The 21715-nt window shown below is 46.6% G+C and overlaps 1 protein-coding gene across 3 annotated transcripts in view; it reads left to right on the plus strand.

Annotated features, from left to right (window-relative positions):
- Positions 1–21715, plus strand: part of BRWD1 (bromodomain and WD repeat domain containing 1) — a 3236587-nt gene that overhangs the window by 2914413 nt on the left and 300459 nt on the right. For all 3 annotated transcript variants that reach the window (XM_069636064.1, XM_069636066.1, XM_069636065.1), the window contains one exon: positions 14501–14673. In XM_069636064.1, the coding sequence (XP_069492165.1) occupies positions 14501–14673 (173 nt within the window). The remainder of the gene's footprint in view (positions 1–14500; positions 14674–21715) is intronic.

The raw sequence follows: 21715 nt of genomic DNA on the forward strand, positions 1-21715 counted from the left end.
CTTGGCCTTGGGGCCCTTAGCCGCTGGGGCTGCCGGGCAGAGGGCTGCCCTGGGAGGACCAGTGATGAAGGGCTCACGGCCCAATCAGAGCGGCGGTGGGCGGGTTGGGAGGCGGGAGGGGAGCGGGAAGCAGGAAGAGGGTGCGGGGTGGGAGAGGGACGCTCGGAGGGCCTGGGGGCCCAGTTGGCGCCCGGAAATCGGCGGCATGCCCGGATGGGCCTCCTTACCTCGCGTCGGCTGCCTGCAATGAATGCAGGGGCCGGTGCGAGGAGGGTTGCTAGACCCTTTCAGCTGGGCTCACGGCCCAATCAGAGCGGCGGTGGGCGGGTTGGGAGGCGGGAGGGGAGCGGGAAGCAGGAAGAGGGTGCGGGGTGGGAGAGGGACGCTCGGAGGGCCTGGGGGCCCAGTTGGCGCCCGGAAATCGGCGGCATGCCCGGATGGGCCTCCTTACCTCGCGTCGGCTGCCTGCAATGAATGCAGGGGCCGGTGCGAGGAGGGTTGCTAGACCCTTTCAGCTGGGCTCACGGCCCAATCAGAGCGGCGGTGGGCGGGTTGGGAGGCGGAAGGGGAGCGGGAAGCAGGAAGAGGGTGCGGGGTGGGAGAGGGACGCTCGGAGGGCCTGGGGGCCCAGTTGGCGCCCGGAAATCGGCGGCATGCCCGGATGGGCCTCCTTACCTCGCGTCGGCTGCCTGCAATGAATGCAGGGGCCGGTGCGAGGAGGGTTGCTAGACCCTTTCAGCTGGGCTCACGGCCCAATCAGAGCGGCGGTGGGCGGGTTGGGAGGCGGGAGGGGAGCGGGAAGCAGGAAGAGGGTGCGGGGTGGGAGAGGGACGCTCGGAGGGCCTGGGGGCCCAGTTGGCGCCCGGAAATCGGCGGCATGCCCGGATGGGCCTCCTTACCTCGCGTCGGCTGCCTGCAATGAAGAGGGGCACTAGACAGGGCTGCCCATTCTCCCCCATACTGTTCGTTCTCACTATGGAACCAGCGGCGGCGGCGATAAGAGAACATCAGGAACAGAGAGGTATACGGATGGCGGGCCTCCCTCAATCGATATCACTATATGCCGATGATACCCTATGGTACATTAGGGAGCCGAACACACACTTGGGCTCGCTAATGGACGAAATGCACAAATTCGCATCATACTCAGGATACAAGACCAATCGATCTAAGTCTGAAATTTTCCCCCTTACCCCCGCCACCAACTGCCCAAACGACACACTTGGCCTAAGGTGGTCCCCGGACAAAATTAGATACCTAGGGGTTATAGTTTCTGGAGACAGGACATCTCTACTTTTGAACAACCATGATTCCCTGCTGTCTACTATTGCCACTAAACTCCGCTTCTGGGCCAAACTCCCCATATCATTAATAGGTCGGGTAGCCATATTAAAAATGGTCATCCTCCTTAAACTGCTGTATATATTTACCAACATCCCGATCTGGCCTGGTAAGAGATTCTTTGACACTCTCAGATCCCTGGCGGTGGAATTTGTTTGGAGTGGGGGGGCACCTAGAATGAAGTCGGAAATAATGGTGGAACCATACAATAAAGGGGGCATAGCTGCTCCTGATTTTAAATTCTATTACCTGGTTGCACAAGCACAGTTTGTCAAACATTGGTATGATGAAAACAACACTTCACCCCACATTCGTCTTGAAAAACACGCAGCGCGCCCGACCGACATTAGGTCAGTCATTTTTAAAACTAAACACAGGGACGAATGCCCATTTGACCCGGTTAGTACGACGGCCCAGGCATGGTTTAAAATCTTCCGAAGGCTTGGGGTAAAGACGCCTTATTATGCTGAGGCCCCCTTTTGGAACTTCCCAGGCATAACACCCACATACGACCCAGGCATACAGAATAAATGGGACCCAGATGAAGAATTTAAAATCAAGGACATATTTCCCAATGGGAGGTTTATTACACTTGAGGACTTCAAAACAGGGATGGGGAGGGATCAGCTGATGATTCTCCAATTTTATAGAATGAGACTGGCCTTTAAGTTGGCCAACATTCCCAGACGAACCCCCACCGCACCCATGTCTACTGACACTTTCAACCCGGGCTGGTACTAGCATCTCGGGGCTATATGTTGCTGTACAGACTGGTTCCCCAACACTGAATGTAATGAAGGCTTCCTGGGAAACCGATCTGGGTGACGATATATCGGACAGATAATGGGAAAGATACTGCGAAATGACCAAGAAAGTGTCCATGAATGCCGGCCTCCGGTTAATTCAGTTTAAAATGTTGAATAAACTACACTATACTCCATTGAAGGTGGCTAGGTTTACAAACAATGGGACTGGCATGTGTCCAAAGTGTGGAACAGACCGGGCTGACTCGATGCATATGTATTGGAATTGCCCTCATGTGCTTGCTATTTGGGGGGAGGTGGCGAATATCCTGGAGGAGGTGACACAGATACCGGCGGACCTCACACCCCGAGAATACCTGTTTGGGGACATTGGTAAACATTCAGAGTTGACAAGGAGACTTTTTAATGTCACATGCACAGTAGCGAAACGGTGTATACTGCAAAAATGGAAGAGCGCACAGGCACCGAGAGTGAATCACTTTCTTAAGGAATTAATGTATGTAAATGAATGTGAAGAATATTACATATTGACTATCCCGAATCCAAGTAAACCGAAAGACATATGGGCCCGGTTTAGAATATATCTGAGTGAAATTAACTCGGACAGTGACAGCCCGATAGGGCCAATTGCTTCATCAATTCAGTAAACATTGCTTATGCTGTACGGTGCCGAATACCGAAAGTTGATGTGTTCAAACAAATGCATTATATGTTGTTGTTGCAATGTCAAGTACCACAACCGTTAAATAAAGTTTAAAAAAAAAAAAGTTAAAGGGCTAAATTCCCCGACGGAGATCCTTAGTACACCGGGAATTCCGAAGGGGAAAACTGGACATACTCTTCCTACAGGAAACAAAATATGCCAAGGGAGAGGAACGGAAGCTCCTAGGGGCACGATCAGGGATAGAATTCTGGGGATCCGGACCTCTGAGACGAGGAGGAGTGGGAATACGCAACAGGAAGGGACTAGGCTTTACAATCACTAAGACATGGAGGGAGGTTGAGGGGCGGACCTAACTTGTTGTAGGCACTGTGGGAAGGGTAGACATCACACTCGCTACCATATACGCCCCCAATACGAATCAAGCTAGATTCTTAACCAAGATAGTTCCCAAAATTATGTTAGAAGCCACTGGACTCGTCCTCCTAAGGGGTGACTTCCGGCTGTGGGTGGACCCTAACCTGGATAGGAAAGCAGGTAAAATTGAAGCGAGGCACCCCACCAAAGGAGGGCGTGGCAAGATCACAAACATGTTCGATATATATATGGCTTAAGAGACATATGGAGGCAACTCCACCCAGAAGAAAGGGGGCATACCTTCTACTACGCCCCACACAATACCTTTCCTAGGATTGATTACATATACGTACAGAGGAAATGCACAATGCTACTATAAGGTCAGATATCGTCCAGAGCACCTGGTTGGATCATGATATGGTCAAGGCCGACATCGACTGGGTTTCATTGCCAAGGAAAGAAGGCCAATAACACTGGGGAAGTCCCCAAGCTAACAGTGTGGGAAGCAAGGAAATTGAGTGCTGATTAGGGAAGGGGCTAGCAAGAAAAGGGAAAGAAACCTGATTGAAAACAAACTCAGGAATGAGATTTGTCGCTTAGATGGGGAATCGAGCAAAGACCACACCGGGAAAGCGGAAAAGATATTGGAAGAAAAGAAAAAAAGGGAAGAACTGCACCTCCTGGAACATGGGCTGATAGCCCGTAAGCTACAGCTTTTAAGACAGAAGTTCTATGACAAAAGGGATAAGGCAGATTCCTTACTTGTCACTAGGTTGTGTGCCCAAAAGGATAGAGCGGAAGGTAATCGAGATGGAAAACCAGGACACCTCCCGCACCACAACCAATACAGACAACCCCGAGGCCTTTGCCACATTTTATGAGGCTCTATACAGATCGGAGACCCAACTAGAGGAGTCGGATACAGACCGATACTTGTCCTCTGTTAAAATCCCGCAGATAACATATGACGAAAGCCGTGCATTAGAAGGTCCAATAACCGAAGAAGAGGTCAAGGACGCGGTTAAGAGATTGTCACAAGGCAAATCCCCCGGAAGACGGCTTCACCGACGGGGTCTATTCTCCCTCCCTTCTCCCTCTTATGTTTGAACTCTTTAATGAGATCCTAGACACTGGAAGAGCCCAAGGCTCTTTTGTCCGAGCCCTTGTTTCGGTGATCCCCAAAGAAGGTCGAGACCCCAAGCAATGTGGCTCGTATCGCCCCATATCCCTACTTAACGTTGATGAAAAAATATATACCAGAATCCTAGCAGCCCGACGAGGCGTACATGCCACGTCTGATACATTCTGACCAGGTCGGATTCATATTGGGTGGACAAGGAGCGGACACCATGAGAAAGACTCTACACTTAATCAGTGCGTCCCGAACCATGAGGAATGATCCAGCTCTCCTCTCGGTTGATGCAGAGAAGGCTTTTGACGGGGTCGAATGGGGTTTTCTGATGGCAGTCCTCCGCAAGGTGAGAATAGGTCCGAAATGTATTGGGGGAGTACAGGCAGTATACGCATCACCCAAGGCCTCAGTCTTTGTCAACAGTGAATATTCCCGCTGGTTTGAACTTGGTAGAGGAATGCGACAGGGATGCCCTCTCTCTGCTATACTCTCCGTGGAGCCGAGAGACTGGGAGACGACCCTCAGGTTGAAGGACTCAGACTGGGAACCATGGACTATAAAGTGGACTTGTATGCGGACAATCTACTCCTCCACATTTCAAACCCCATGTCCTCCATTCCCAGAGCAATCCAGCTAATTAAAGAATATGGTGTCTTCTCTGGTTTCAAAATCAATGAGGCCAAATAAATCCTATTCCCCCTGTATGAGACCACACAAGCAGAAGTTGACAGACTCTCCTCTCTGGGCCTCACCCTGGAAAATGTTAAGCTCAAATACCTAGGCATACAGATCACGAGAGATATTACCAAACTCTATGAAGCTTATTTCCCACCCTCCTCCTAAAGTTCCACACAGACCTAGCTAAATGGAAGAAACTCAAGATAATGGGTAGACTTAATGTGATCAAATGGTGTGTCACCCCGCTTTCTTTACCCCTTCCAAATGCTCCCCATATATATGCTGAACACCTTCTTTGATGAGGGCAGATTCACTTGGTAGCTGTGGCTGAGCAGTCAGACTTCCCTCAAGAAGAGTTGGGCAGTATACAGAGTATTCACAATAGGTCAAGAGAACACAGTGGAACAAGTAAACACTGACCAGGGCTTGGTGTAAAAGAGATATCATTATTTATTTAAAACCACATCTAGAAGAACACACAAGCACTAAAAGTAAGCAATTCAAAAACACGGTCACTAAAAGATATACACTCCCTTAAAAGAATATTAGACAAGTCTTAAGTAAAGCCCCACTTATTTTCAGACAGCGGTGAGCGCTTATCGTAGATGGTACTCTAATAGTTTGTTTAAAAAAAAAGGGAGAGAAGAGCAGAGAACAAGTTGAAACAGATCCCAACACTTTTATCAGAACATAACAAGAGGGAAAGGCAAAGTAAAACCGTGAAGTTAGAGTTCAAGCGGCCGGATCCACTTTCAGAGGATCTAAACGAAATGTGTCGAAGGTCACACGGTTGCAGTGCACAAAAGTCTTGTAAAGGTTCAAAAAGGAGTTGGACCAAAGAAGGGGACTAGTTAGAGGGTCAAGGCGGCCAGCCCAGTCTAGAAGGTTAAGGAGTTATTATTACTTTGTAGCAATCTTTAGAAAGGGAGGCCTGGTGGACACGGTACCTTAAAGTGGTGAACGCTCCAGTAGGGGCAGTTGTTCCTGGCAGCGGCTGCAAGTTGATGCTTCGTCCGGGGGAAGAGAGGATCTCGTCGTCGAGGAAGACAGGAGTCCGTTGCACTGCCAGCGAAGAAACCAGCCGCGGAGTTTCTCAGGTACAAGGAGCGGTCCAGTGATTCGCGGTTCAGTGGTTAGTGGCTATCCGGCTGCCGGGGTGCTTGGCACGGGCAGTTCGACCACAAACCGGGCTGGGGTGCGAAGAAGGAAAGGTAAACTGGAAGAAGCCTCTCCAGCCGGGAGATCTTCTCTGTCGTCGGGAAGTGGTGAGTCGGTTCTGCAGGGCTCCACCGGTGGTGTCGTTGTGATAGGTCGGCTCAGCTTCTCCCTCGTCGGATTCTCAGTTCCTGTGGCGACTTCTGAAGTTCCAGTCCCCAAAGCCCTGCTTGTATGCAGAAAACACCCATTCACACAGCCTAGCTGTCACTCAAACATGGTAAGTGGTGAGCCTGCCGGCTCACCACTTGGGCCAATCACACAAGAGTGCGACTTGAGTTACCAAGGTAACTCAGTACAGGGTGCCTAAACCCCCTCCCACACCCACTGTGGTACCCAGACAGATTGGCACCACTTTTGGAGGCTTCTTTGGAGAAGCCCGCCAAAAAGTGGAACAAAGGGCTCAACTTGGGTTGGAGTCACAGAAGAGAACACAAACGCCATTTTAGAATCAAGTCTTGGCAAAAAATACCAAACGGCGAATTAATATTAATTAAATAAACCGGCCGTATGTTCGAGGCTATGAGAATTAAATAATTAAAGTTGGTAGCCTCGAACAATGGGAAAATCCCATAGGAAAATATTTGTGGTCGAATATAAAAAGTAGTTTCCACTGCCACCAGCCAAAACTCGATCAGGGGGGACGGAGACGTGCCCCCTCGACTAACAGACCCCAGGGCAATCGAATTGCCCCGACCAGTACGTCCACAATATGATGGTTTGTACTGGTTTCTGTTAATAATTTGGGACTAGTAAAGCCAATGGTGACTTTACATGCCCTGGGAGACAGTAGTCAGTCCCAGGGTATGGAGTCTATGGTGGGGTGTCACTATGGCACCCCTGTGTTACTACACGGAGGGTGCTGTGTAACACACGTAGGAAAAACACGAGACCCCATGGAGTAAAGGACCCCATAGCCCATAAAACACATTACAAGTCAAAGGAATACCATACATCATGTCCAAGAGTGGGAGAAAAAGAGTCTCACTCTTGGCAGGAGGAAAAAAACAAACTCCAGAAATCCAGCAAAGCTGCTGGGGGACTCACTAGGTTAAGAAATTCAGTCTAAAGAGAGAATTTTCCCTAACATCCCCTGAGCCATCTCTGGGCTCCCGGCATTAGAGAGAATATTCCAAATCTAGACCGATTTCAATCCTGGTTTGAGGCGGGCCTGGAAAGGGCGGGTCAGCTATGGCAGAGTGGGTCCTTTATTTCCATATTGGAACTGGAGGAGAACCTCAGGCTGGGTCCCCCCCCCCCCCTGTCTTCAAGTTCCTGCAGATCAAGGGAGCTCTGACAAGGGTTGAATGGAAAGATAAAGTGGATAGAGAACTCACCCCCTTTGAGAAACTGCTGAACTCCAGAACAGAAATTAAAGGGTTAATATCCGCCATGTACAGAGAATTGGTTGAGGCGGGGAGGGCGTCGCACCTGAAGAATAAATGGAAGGAGGACCTGGGTGAGGAGATTGACCCGAATGTGTTGACTAGGAGGTGCAGAGCGCCCCTCAAGTTTCTATAACTAGCCAGTACAAACTACATGTGATCAAATTGCTACACAGGTGGCAATATGAACCCCTCCGGCTCTCTAGAATGTTCCAGTCACTAAGCCCACTATTTTGGCGCAAGTGTGGTGCAATAGCTGACTACTGGCACATGTGGTGGGATTGCCCCAAATTCAGTGTCTACTGGAATGAAGTCTTTCTGTGGATCAAAGATCTTGATGGAGTCCCAAGACTTGCAGATCCCCTTTTGGTTCTCTTCTGATTTGAGCAATGTGAGGATGAAAGGGAGAATATCAGGGGCCTAGCAGCCCACCTTTTATTGGCAGCCCGTGCTACCTTAGTTATCAAATAGAAGTCCGAACAAGCACCAGGCAAAGTGAATGGATTGCTGTAGCATCAAACATATGTGTTAGGGAAACAATCCCTGCAACCCTGCACGGAAAGTCCTCCCAATGTGGAAACCAAGCAGTAATCTGCGCAATGAAAGTAAAAGATTGTACCCTTCCCTCCTGGAGAGGACAATCGGTTCTCTTGGAGAAGACATTCATAATGACCCAAGGATACTTTGTCTAAACAACTAATGTAAATGTACTTACCGAATATGTCATAATGTGCACCAAGCAAGTCTCCACTCTCTATTCTTTGAAAATATAGTTCTATAAAATGTGAAGGGGCGGGGGGAAAGGTTCTAGGAGTCTAGGGGGGGCGAGAGGGAGAAAAAGTTGTTTTTAAAAAAGTACAAGTTTTCCTATTTTTGGGTGAAAATGTTTCATGCGAATATGATCCATTGGATCTGCTTATTGTAAAATGTTCAGTAAGACCCCTTTGTATAACTTGAACATTTCAATAAATTCAGATAAAAAAAAGAATTAAGTATTTCCAGTAGAATTTGATCATATCTCGTGGCCAGAATATCTGGAGGATCGAGATCTGTGGTACTTTCCATAATATTACAAGCAGTTGTTAAGATCTTCCCGCCTAACTTTGTTTAAATTCCTACTTGTGACACTATTAGGGAGAATTCTCAAAATGGGCTAATTCCCTCCACCCAGAGACCCCCAGCAACTTTGCTGGATTTTGATTACTTGATTTTTTTTAACCTGGAGAGAGTGAGACCCTTTTTCCCACTCTCTCATGTATTTTAATGTGATTTTTGAACTCTGCGTTTCTTTTGGTTATGGAGCCTGACACATTCCATAGGCATCATCTTTTACATTGTGTCACACAGCAACTTCAGTGCAGTGGCACATGGAAGTCTTCCAGATTTTGCCATGGTTTAAATACCTTCCCTCGGATAAACTACTGTTTCCCAGAGCAGTAAAGTGAAATTGACTTTACTTACATTTTGTAACTTTCTAGACCCAGCACACACTATCTTACAATAGGGTGCTGGAGGGTTACTTAGTATCCCCTTTGTCTGGCATCTCATGTAACATTTTTGTTACCCTTTTCTCACTGAATGGCTGGTGGCAGTGGTTTGCTTTTAACTACCGTGGTGTGCGTTTACCGCGGGCTGCGTTGCAGCTGCAGTAAAGCACCCAAGGGTGCCATTTTTGTCAAAATGGCCCTGGTCTTCTTTTTTCGCCTTATCTTTGGGGAAAGGTCCTTATTCAGATTTACTCTGTGCGCCAAAACCCGGTTTGGTACCTTTGTTTGCTTTGCCTTTTGTGGGATTCTCGAGTGAAGCCCGCCTCTGGCTTCGGGGTGTCTGGCGGGGGCAGGAAGTGAGGGAGGTGCTCGAAACTCCCTGTACTTGGTCTCATAGGAGACCCAAATGCACTCTGTAGTGATTGGCCAGCTGACTGTCTGGCGAGGATAGCCACTCTGCTGGGTGACTGATAGCTAGGCTGGAATGAATAGGAGAGAACTGAATAAAAGTCGAGGCTTTAGGCTTGGAAGCCAGAGTCGACCTCTGGACGAAGAAACCAAATAACTTAAAGAGGACGCCTGCTGCAACTCCTGGACCGTTGGTTTGCCTGGTGAAGCCCTGCTACTGTGCTGAAACTCCAAATTCGTATCGATAGAGAAGCCCCTGCAAGGACGTCTTCTCCCTTTGAGTTGGTGGGACCAATCAACTCCAAACTAAGCCACCTGGACATCTTCTCGGAGCTGGTTGAATTTCCACAGAGTTGCTGCTGGAAACCGAATAGCCAGGGAGAGGAACACCAGATTGTGTGCATTGCTTTTTGGTTGGCCAAGAACTCCAGGAAGAACCTCCGGACTCCCAGGAAGCAGGAGTGACTGAGCCTGAACCCCTCAACAGAGTGCGGGATCCCAGAAGCAAGGAAAGTTCCTCTCGACAGCCAGGAACCGCAGTGCTGCTATTTGCGGTAGTCGCGAGGAGCAGAAACACTGAAGTGCCACTTGTTTGAAGTTTCCGGTTGCAAGCGGTGATCGTCCCATTGCAGACCAGGATTCCCCAGAAGTCCTCCCTCTTGTCCCCACAACTGAGGTCCAGGAACAGTGAGATCTGCAGAGCTGCACAGGAACAGGAGTCATCTATCTGCTGCACTTTTTCTTCAGTCCAAAGGTTCTGTAAAGTCTGAACAATGGAGTAACTTTGCTGAAAATGTTGGGGAAACCATGACATCTGAAGAAAAGGTGCCCCAGCCAAATGAATGGGGACAAAATGGTGTGCCATGAAAGTTGGGAAGGGACAAACACCCCCATCCCCCTAAAATTACGCCCATGAGTCTGAGAGAACTTACCTCTTATTGTAGAGTTGCTTGCATCTTCTACTACTCGCAAGCCTAAATAGCTTGTGGCTCTACGTTGATTCTTCTTTTCTTCAAAGACTTCTAAAACATTGTGCAAAGACTTTTCTACTTACCAAACAGAAGTGCTTCAGCCCTTATAGACGTTTACCCATTGACTTTGGCTTAACCTGTTATACTGAATGACTCTGCTTAGGGGATCCAAAATTATTTGCCTGCTTAAGAATACTTGTGATCTCTTGTTTGTTCTAATAACCTTTTCCTTTGACCAATTCCTAGGAATGTTCTAAATGCAACAGTAAGAGGTTAATGTCCCCAGCACCCTAACTATTGAAGTCACCTAAGGGTGTAGGTTGTGACTGTGGGCCATCCCAAAAAGGGTCTTTACTGATTTAAGAATATTAAGAGTGTGTATTTAGAAGTTACTGTAATATTTCACCATTCTAAAGAAGGCTTATTCTAACTGACTGACGAATTAATAATAGTTTATTCGAGAAACCTTGTGTGTAAGTGTTTATTTGAATACTTGTCACTGTGAATCTCTGTAACTCCCCTACAGCTCACATTGATCCCTCTTGAGATCAGTCTGGCTGTTCAACACGCTACCAACCTGTGTAGTAATGATAATTCCTATTGCCACAAGGTCAGGGTTGTTGTAGTGCACCAAAAGGCTACTGCATACAATCGTGCCTAACAGACACTTTTAAGCGGGTTGTCCTAGAGGGCCTGTTTCCCTAGCAGGTCTACTTGAAAGTGGATAACTATTTGATCGGACCAGATGCAGGAATTAGTGCAGATCGATGTAAACTGTAACTTCCTAGATGCAGTCCAGTCCAGAATATTACCTTTTGCATGTGTAGGTTCGCTATTATGAACGACAACGTTAATGTTTTTAAGTATTTGTTCCAGGGAGATAGCCTCTTTATCTGTATCATTTCCCCTCTACCTCTTAAAATCTCCCATCAACAGGATGGTGGAATTAGATTTGTTAAAGCCTGACAATATACCCATAAGAACTTTGTTGAAGTTAGGCATCTCATTTGGCAGCCAATATATCGCAATAAAGTGGGTGCAGTGTACTGGGAGGAGTTCATTTTCAGATGTAGTGTTTCACAGCCTTCGCAAGTCAAGGAGGATTAAAAAAACATTCCTCCTTGACCACGAGTGCATCTCCCCCTCCATTACCCAGATCTTTATTCTGGCCAAAAATGTAAAACCTTTCGGAGTTACCAAGTCAATAACTGGACCACTCGAATCTTTCAGCCAGGTTTCAGTTATAGCCATATCATCTACCTCATTATCAGGTATATCGTGGACATCAATAGCTGATTTCCCTAAGGATCTGGTATTGAGTAAGGCTATATCAATGTAAGTCCATTTAACAAAATCGATTCCACAACTTCCCTATTCTGTTCATTAGCATAAGTATTACCAACAGTCAGATTATTATTACACGGTAAACCTCCAAGGTATTAGGAGTGCTATATATTATAGCAGAGTGTGATGGTAACAGTTCAATAGGTTTATGATTAATCCCTGCATTCATCTCATCTGTCCCGTTCAATGACTCCCTGGTTGGTACGTCTAATATGTTGCCAAGAGAAACTAGTTCAGCCCCCAGGGGAAGATGTTCCCTCGAGATGCTACACATTTCCTTACTGTTCATCTTAACCAGATTGTCAGTATACATCTGTATGAATTTATCTACAATTAATTGGGCCTCATTACGAGTCTGGCGGTAACCGAGCCGGAAAAATGGGCAGGTTACTGCCAGACCCATATTACCATTCCGCCTCTGTGATTCCCAGAATCACTGGGGCATTATGACCCCGGTGACCCGGGAATTCCAGAGGCGGAATTCTGTAAGTCCCCATTCCCATGGGGATGGGGACAATGGAAACACTGGTTCCGTCTATGACGGAGCCGGTGTTTCCATGTCCGCCTGCAGGCGGGTGGTGGGGTGTAAATCCCGCCAGGTCACACCTTGCGGGTGTGACACCTCCTGCCTGCAGGACTCTTAATCAGCCGGTCCGGAAAGAACGGTGGCAGCGGTTTTACCGCCACCGTTCTTTCCGGACCGGCAGGGTCGTAATGAGGCCCATTGTCTCGCAGCCTGCCATGCTACAAAAGGTGACATAATTGACTGCACCCTTAAGGCTTACAAATACTATTGACTTGTTCTCCCAAAGGGCCTATTAGCTTATCGTGTGTGGGCAAAAGTGTCATCTGTGCCAATCCTGAAGCATGTCCCTCTTGAGGACATTTGCAAGGTTTAACCTGGTCAAACCCTCATGCCTTCTGTGCACACTACTTTTTGGAAGCCACCTTGAGGCTCTTTGTCCTTCGCAAAATCTTTGGGTGACCTGGTTATGTGCTGGTAAAAAGTTGTGTCCTCCATTTCTTGTAGAGTAAAGGTTACGGGGTGTGGAGATAGGCTAATGGAATTTGTTTTGTGCCTGTGACAAAGGTTTGAAAGTGCTGTGTAATTGCCCATAGGTATGGATGATCGGGGAAGGAACAAAGGAGTAAAGAAACCATAGTGAATACTATTCTTCAAGCCCATAGTCCCCATTTGGAGTGGCATGGTTATCACGTATGAGTGAATGGTTAGGCGGTGCACCCATGCATAGGGAGGGTCTTGTGCGAGAGATACCCATGCGCAATGTTGCCTTTCGTTTTTTATGATGAATGTATTGCATCACGCTCATATTCCTTTCCCATTGGATGGTTTTCCTATAAGTATGGAGGAAAGGGGACTATGGACTAGGAATGAGCAGTGTTTGCAGTGAGTAACATGTCCTTCATAGGGACACATGCAGGGTAGGGAGTTAATCCTGCCCATCAATCAACAACTGTGCTGCATTCAAAGATATGTGCGCCAGCCTGTTAAGGTAGCCAGACAAACTTATATAGACTCAAACACCCATACAGATGTTTATTTAGGTGACTGGGTGAGAGGCATCGAACCTAACATTGAGAATACGCACAAAATGAGTGCCTAGGTAGGCTCTGTCCAGTGCTTACACAGATGTTTTGGTCATCCTTCATAGGCCATTCAAACAGAGAAAGGCCTCAGAAAACGTGGAGAGGGTGCAGTTCTTCTTAAATGCATTGGTTTCCAAATGGCCACCATATATGGGCATTTGGCTACTGTTGCAGTAAAAAGGCTACAGCATGATATAGCCAAAAAAATAAACCTGTAGTTGCTACGGTTCTACTCCCTAACACACTTCCAGGAAAGAGAAATACAATTTCCCAAGCACATAATTGGTTTCTGAAAGGCTTCCCTTGTAGCCACATATTCTATTGAGGGTAGCACGCCAAAATTGAGTTTCAGCTGCAAGGGGCTTTTGTTGAAGTTAGTCTGAAAGAAGAATACAAGTTTTAAAAAAAGAGGGAAGTCCGTAAAAGGTAAGGGGACTTTCAATGTTAGCCAAAAGAAGCCCAACAATTATATTCTGCCTTTACAATGCTGTGACCAAATGGATAGTGAAAGAATTGTCCTTTGCATCCCTTGATTTTATTCTTTGGAATACATAGAGATATCGACCAGTCTGCATGCTCATTTTAAAAGAGTTTTCGCTACAACTTTTGCTTTACAGCAAGATTTTTCAGTTTCGGACATCTATCAGGTTGCAATGTGTGCATCGTTTCTTAGGTTTGCCAAGCATTGTTGTATGGATTCTTTGGCTGGAAATCAACATTTTGTAAGTCCGCCCTCCATGGATTTCTTCTTAAAGGTGCTTATTTTGCGCTATAATCTCATTCTTGTACTGTATTGCATTGGACATCTTTCAAAGAGGAGGTAACTCTGGAAGGATAATTTCCATCAGAACATCACCAAAGGTCCTTACATTTGTTTGTGATTATTCATATTTTCCAAATGCTATCTATGCCTATTAATATTTATACAGATGTTGAGATTGCAGCAATATAGACTATCCAACCAGAAGAACATTACCAAACTTAAGTAACTTGCTCCTTTTGTTGTTAAAATTGAGTATGCCATATTTACATTAAGGATGCCCATTGAAGTGTTGCAAAGTAAGCTTAGATGCATTTTCATAACAGGAATTGAAATTAGGATCATCATGATTGCCACCTAGTAAAATGTTTTAGTTTGTTTTTTTATAGATCTATAGTATGACTTTGAGACTATCTGCATTAATTGAGGAGAAAACAAGGATTATCATATCTAATTATAAAACTGCCCAAAAGTACATGGAGAAACACCAAGGAAGCCACATCTACAGTAAGAGGCGACACACCAAAAAGCATGAAACACAGACAAAGAGAAAATCACCCACGTAAGTCTAAAATAAACTTAATTGTTTTAAGCCTTTTTTAATTGCATTGTAGTCTCAGATTTTGAGAATGAAGTCACATCCCAAGTCTCTCGACTCATATCTACCAACGCATCTACCATGTTAGTAGGTGACATGAACAGGTGGAGAGGGAATAAAGAGGATAAGGAAGCTATAACGCTGGAAAAAGCTATGAATAACTTGGATTTCCCTGTATTAAATAACAAACCTACAACCCCCCAAAGAAACCAGTTAAAATGGGTGTTTACTAACAACTTGAAAGCACACAATATTCTCACGGAACCATGTATATGGTCAGACGATTAGTTACCTTTGTGGCACAAATGAACCAACTGGCATCCTACATCGAAAACCCCATTTTAAAAGCTTTAGCCCTGAGATCCTGAAACCATGCTTACAGAAAATTGCAGACTCCTTTTTTAGAAAAGGACAACTGCGAGAGCATGTTGGAAAAATATAATACATATATGCAAGAACTGGTAGAGGAGAAAGCTCCACTTAAACAAAAACTGTTGAGAAAAAATTGTAATCACCAAAGCTGGTATTGTGAAGAACTAAATAAACTTAAACAGGAGAAGAGATTGAAAGAAAGATCATGGCGCCAAAATCCCACTTTAGCAAATAAAGAAAACTGGAAAAGTGCCGATCAGTTATAGGAAAGGTATTAGGGAAGCCAAGAAGAATCACTATAACAAAGAAATAGAGGCAGCGACGAAGACATCCAGCAAAATGTTAGAAATACTTAAAGGGATAGAAAAGCCGAAATCACTCTCCCCTCCACATACTCCCACCAGGGAAGAGTGTGACAGGGTACAAGAAGCTTTCGCTGCTAAGATCTCAAAGGCTCGAAATAACATCATCACAGCCAGAAGAGAGGGAGAGCACCTTATCACTCCAGATGAAATAAGCAACCTGGAAGGAAGAGAGAGCTTTAGCTTCTCTCCCATATCCGAGGAGGAACTATGTAGAGTCTTGGCCAAAGTGAAACCTACCTCCCGTGCTGAGAACCTTCTGCCGTCTAAATTCATACTGGATAATAAAGAAATGTTTGCCCCATTACTGACAAAGATAGTCAATGCCTCTTTCAGGGAAGGGGAAATGCCAAAGGAAATCGAGAAGGTAACTATTACCCCTTTAGTGAAGAAACCAGGGCTGGATCCGAATGGAACCCAGTAATCTGAGACCTATAACAAATTCGAACTTTATACTGAAGGTCCTAGACAAAATTGCTGCAAATCAATTACAAAAGCATGTAGAAGATCGGAATCTACTACATGAACAGCAATCAGTCTTCTGAGCCTCTCATAGCACAGAATCGGCTATGCTCGATCTCCAGACCTACATGTTACACCTGATAGATAAGGGCAATACAGGTATCCTCATGTTACTGGACCTCAGCGCTGCGTTCGATTTTGGTAGACCACCAACTCCTGCAGGAGGCACTGGCATAAATAGCTGGTTGCACGCCCAAGGCGTTGGATTGGCTAGCATCATTTTTGAAAGATAGGAGTGCCAAGATCCACTGGGGTGACACATTTTCAGAGGCTGCCCCCATCCTGTATGGTGTCCCCCAGGGTGCTAGCCTGTCGCCTCTCCTGTTTAATATATACATGAGAAGTTTATGCAAGCTCTTGGAACAAATCGGCGTGTTCTTTACTAACTACGCCGATGACACGCAGCTCATCTTTGAACTCAAGGGAGAATACTGCATTGATAACTGGATGAAACGTCACTGGATGTGTCTCAATAATACGAAAACTGAACTGATGATTTTTGGGACACAACAGGCCAGATCCAAGCTAGGGACAGAATATCAGGCCTTTACCATCAAACGGGCCAAAATCCCAGTGATGCCTCATGTAAAAACCCTAGGGATAATTGTGAAAGCCTCTGTTGGATCTGAGGCTCATGTCAACTACCTGCAGAAAAACAATGCTTATTACATGTGTCTTATGAGAAACATAAGGCCATTTATTAATGAGGCGAATGCAGCAACTATAGCAAGAGCGGTCATTCTGTCACGCCTTGACTACGTTAACACCCTATTGATAGGAGCCACGAGGAAGGAAATACAAAAGTGTCAGGTCATGGAAAATGACACGGTTCGAATCTTCGAATCATTAAGAGCATTAAAAAAAGGGAGCATGTCACAACGGGGAGAAGATGCCTAACTTGGCTAACGGTGGAAGAGAGAGTACACTTCAAGGTGACCATAGTTCACAAATGTTTGTATGGAGAAGCCCTGAGATAGTTTAAGAAACAATTCTCCTTGTATTTACCTCAAAAACGCCTTTGATCAGAGGATGAGGCTTATCTGAATATTCCTAGAGCAAAACAATGTGCAAGGGCGGGGAAAATCCTTCCCAGTCAAGGCAGCAAAATGCTGGAATATATTGCCACTAACACTACGGCAGGAAGAGAATTACCTGAGATTCAGGAAACTTCTGAAAACTCACCTCTTCCAATGATAATCTCCTATTTATGCCCGCCTCCTAAAACACATAATATTATGTGCATTGGATAACTCTGGACATTCCCGCGCCTGGTTGGAGGCTGATGGCGGTTTAGCCCTGAGCACTCCAGGGCCCGAGAATCCTTAGCCAAAAATGTAACCGCTCGACATATGGTAACAGCAAAAACAAAATAAACGTTTCCAGGACCGGAGCCCTTCAGGAATCATGGGATATGCTGGAGAGTCTGAAAAAGTATAGCTGCAGCGAAATCGGTTCGGGTTGTACTCCGCCCCATGACTACGATGTTGGGAGACAATATGGCCGCCGGATGGCCCGAGGCAGAGCCGCACTGACGGTAGCAGGGGACCCCAGCTGTAATTGGATTGGGAATCAGCAGTGTAGCACTCTGCCTGGCCACCCAGAGTCGAGCTTGTGGAGCGCTGCCGAGCTTGTGATTATCGGAGGCCAGCTGCAGGGAAGGAGCAGGAGTTCCCGTAGCACCCTCTCCCATCCTAATGGAGGTACTGAATTGAGGGTCGGCGGATCCAAGGACGCTGTGGCGCGACCCTGGTCAGGAGGGATAGGCGGGGCACGTAGACAACAGGATAGGGCCCAGGGACACCGGCCTATGGGGAAGGAGTGCATCCTGGTGTTTGAATGCACCTATTGAGGTACGGTGTACAGGTTAAAGCGAGTAGCCCTGGGGTGCCGGAGGAGGTGGCTGACGGCTCCTAGCCACTTAATAACTGTTGCAGACTCTTACAGGCGGGGAACCTGTGTAATTGCAGCAGCAGATAGCAACCTGAGCCCCCACCAAGCACACAGCTCTAACGGCACACCACCTGAGAAGGGGAAGTCCTCCTTGGCACCTGATACCACCATAATAATGTAGGGACAAGAATAGTCAGGCTGGAGAGCCATTGTCTGGGGAGACTCCCATTTTCGAATACCTCACCAAGAGCCTTGTTTAATTGAACTGGAGCCTGGGCGAGACTCCTTGTATTCAAAATGAAGTCTGGGAAGAACAGAGAGAAGGGGGCGACCTCAATCAAGGAGATGGTTTTAGCACCCAAAAAAAATTCCATCCAGTGGCCCTGTTTACTCAGAACCAGCCTTACCCACTGACTCTGACACACACCCGGCAACGAAAAGCAACATAACCCGGCTACTCCAGTCGCTTCAGGGCATGGCTTCCAGGAATTACTGCAGAGTGCCCAACAGACTGAGTCCAGACTGGCGGATTTAGAGTCAGCCTTATGTGATCAAGCAAACTCTTTTGATCAGCTAGAACAACGCATGGTAGCACTAAGAGGAGTCTGTGAACCGATCTCGTCAGAATAATGTTCGCATCAGAGGGGTCCCTGCAGAGGTCAAAAACCCACATCTAGACAGCTATGTCCGGGAACTGGCTCTGGAGATTTTAGGAGAAATAGAAGTCGATCTTACACTGGCTAGGACGCACAGAGTTTATTCTAATTTTCAACATTGCCAGAAACGTATTCCGGACGTGCTTATGAGGGGCCATTTATTTAGGACTAAGGAACTCGTAGTCCAAAACACGAGAATCCAGAAATCAATTCAATTTAGAGGCAACATCCTGCAATTGTTTCAGGATCTATCCCAAGGAACTATTCCGAAATGGAGAGCGATGTGACCACTCACCTTATGGCTCTCGGACAAGAAGATTCAATATCGCTGAGGTTGGCTGTTCCGCATTCTATTTCAAATGGACAGACATCAACATCAATATGCTTTGCTTCGTGCGGAAGTGGAGAATATGAAGATTGTGCCCGAAGAAATACAGATTCCGAAGGAAGGAGGAACTGGGACATCTGAGGAAGGCATGGTATCAAAGTAAACGAAAAGGTGATGGCTGGAAGGTTTTGAATTAATCATAATCATGGGCATAGCTCTGGGCAACCCTCCAGACCATCGTTTTTCAGCCTGCCAAGTCATTACAGAAGGGGAAAAAACCAAATGCAAAGCAGGCTTGGTCCTACCCCAAAAGGGTCAGTCCAGCCCGAACTGCTAGGTCACATTCCTTCTGCACGAGACCACAAGCATCCCCAGACATGTTTCAGCCTTGTTGGATGTCATCAGTGAGGAGTAGCTTGGGTCTCTAGGCCCAGCAGACTCGGGACCCATGTCATGCCTAGAGACCCAAGCAACTCCTCACTGATGACGCTAGGGTCAAGTAACATCCTCCAGGGGGATGGGGGGGTGAGTCTAGTCCAGTTTAAAATAGGGCTGACTGTGATAGTCCTGCTGTTCAGTGACAGTGCAGCATCTACAATACTCATATCAAAAGTGGGGCAAGGTGAGTTGGCAGATGGAGTGACTCTGTGGGGGCCTGTTTCGATACTGGCTACGGTGTGCCCCCTTAAGGAACTGAAAACATTGTCAACATTGGCACGCCCCCTGCTTCCTGGACTTGTCAACTCTTGCCCACAAGATCCCCCAAGTGGTGGCCGGTGATGGGCAGAGCTGTCTGGAGTTTGCAGGAGCCTGCAGGAACTTGTAGGAAGGGTGACCTCACAGGCTGTAAAAAATTAAACTGGACCAGGATAGAGAAATGCATGCTGAATCCTGCCCTCCGAGTGCACAAACAAGGTTGCAGGTAAAGAGGGTGAGGGGGGGGGGGGCGGGGCCAGAAATTCAGCAAGGAAAATCAAGAACATACTCCTACTCATTAGAGGATTGAGTTATCGTAACCCCCCTCCCCTAGCTACTGAGGTGGGTAAGCACCTTGGAGACAGCTTGCCACAGCAGGATGGGCCAGAGGGACCCGTGGGGGTGCCAAAGACGGCCGAGCAGTGGCTACAAACTGATTTCATCAAGAAAAGCGAAACAACGAAGGACCATTGTGGCTTGCAAAGGGGAAATACTGACTTGGATGATATTAAAAAGCTCAGGCTCTATGCTAGGTCTTCACTGCAATAGGACTTGATGACTGCAGGTGAACGACAGAGAAATACTCCTCCTCCAAATCTGCTGCCTATCCAGGGGCTCGAGGATGTTAGCCGGCAAGAAGGTGTGCATGAGCAGAGAAGTCCCAATGTAAATCCTGACTGGAAGGAGGGGGGCAATTTAGATCCGGCCCACATGGGAAGGGAAGAAAATTTGCTAACTGAAGCACGGTTCGCAAGGATGAGTAACCAGGGGTCAAGCGCTAGTGCAAATGAAAGCTTAGCTAACCAATTGACAAAAGAGCTGGCTGAATTAACTGTGAAAATCGCTGAACAAAAACAGAGTTTAACTAGAGTAAAAGATTGCCTAAGAATGCTAGACCATTCATTGACGCAGGCGGATGTAGACCTGGAGAAAAAAAGTGAGAGAGGATGGTAAGCTTGCAAACAGCGAGAACCAGCTGATGATGGGGGACATGACGCATGTAAGCCAAAAAATGCAGTTTGTCAAATAGGAGTTTCTATCCGGACAGTAATGATGCCCCGATAGGCAATGAAGAGCTACATCGAAGGTTGGCATTCAACGAGCTGAGAGTTAGATGAGGACGACAAAATCCCACAATCGTAGGAGGAACCCTGTTCTCAATCATTCTTATCCTCGACATACCCCCCCTCGCTCCCCGAAGACTGGTGAGACAAAAGATTTGCTTGGGTTGAGGATTTGATGCATCTTCAACTGCTTGTGGCATGACATGTATTACTCAGAATCTTTTAAAAAGCAAGCATGATAAGCAGTGCTCGACTGATGTTTTGATGTTGCGGCCTGTATATTCTTTTCTGTAGTATGACTTTTTATTAACTGAGCATCTATGATGAATGAAGCATGATAAGTGTTCTTATGGGTCTAGACTGGCTTACATTTGAACCAGTTTGGACAGGTTTTCATATTATGACATGTCACTTTTAATGTCCAAGCCAATGGGAGTATGTTCTTATATAGGAGTACAAGCATATAGTGGCAGAGCCCGTTTTGTGCGCAGTGCCAGTAATGATACTATAAAAAAAATCTTAAAGCTAACATGAGTATGGTCTTATATGGGAATACAAGCCTATGTTGGTGGAGCCAGCATAGAAATGTATGGGCACAGCCAGCATGAACATGTTTTTTATACTCGCATATATTGCAGGGAGTGGCATGATAATGCATTGGGAAATGCCCTGTGCACTTTTGGTGACTTGCGTCTATTGTACCCTACACCCAACAAAAGATTGTTGGCCTTTAACCCACATTTTCACACAAAGTGTGCTGTGAAATGCACCATTTTAACCCATTATTCAAAACATATTCTCTGGGGAGGCAGAAAAATTCCCCCTGCCCTCCCCCCAGCCCATTTTCTTTGGTTCGTGCTCCCTCACTACACTTGGCCGCAATCGCATACTTGTGGCAAATATTTACACCCTCCAAAAAAACAACTCCCCAGCCGCCAATGGTGACTGGTATATTTGTGGACCTGGCACCGCCCCTTTCTTTCTACACAATTTGAAACATTTAAGCTTTGATTAAAAAACATATTTATGGGGTGGGGTGCTGTTGCGCATTGGCTAAGATAGCGGCTTTCACGTGAGCTCCACTTTGAGGGAAGAATCCCTGCGAAATAATATGCT

This window comes from Ambystoma mexicanum, chromosome 7p (genome assembly GCF_040938575.1).
Source record: "Ambystoma mexicanum isolate Mex_15411 chromosome 7p, UKY_AmexF1_1, whole genome shotgun sequence".
NCBI classification, from domain to species: Eukaryota; Metazoa; Chordata; class Amphibia; order Caudata; family Ambystomatidae; genus Ambystoma; species Ambystoma mexicanum.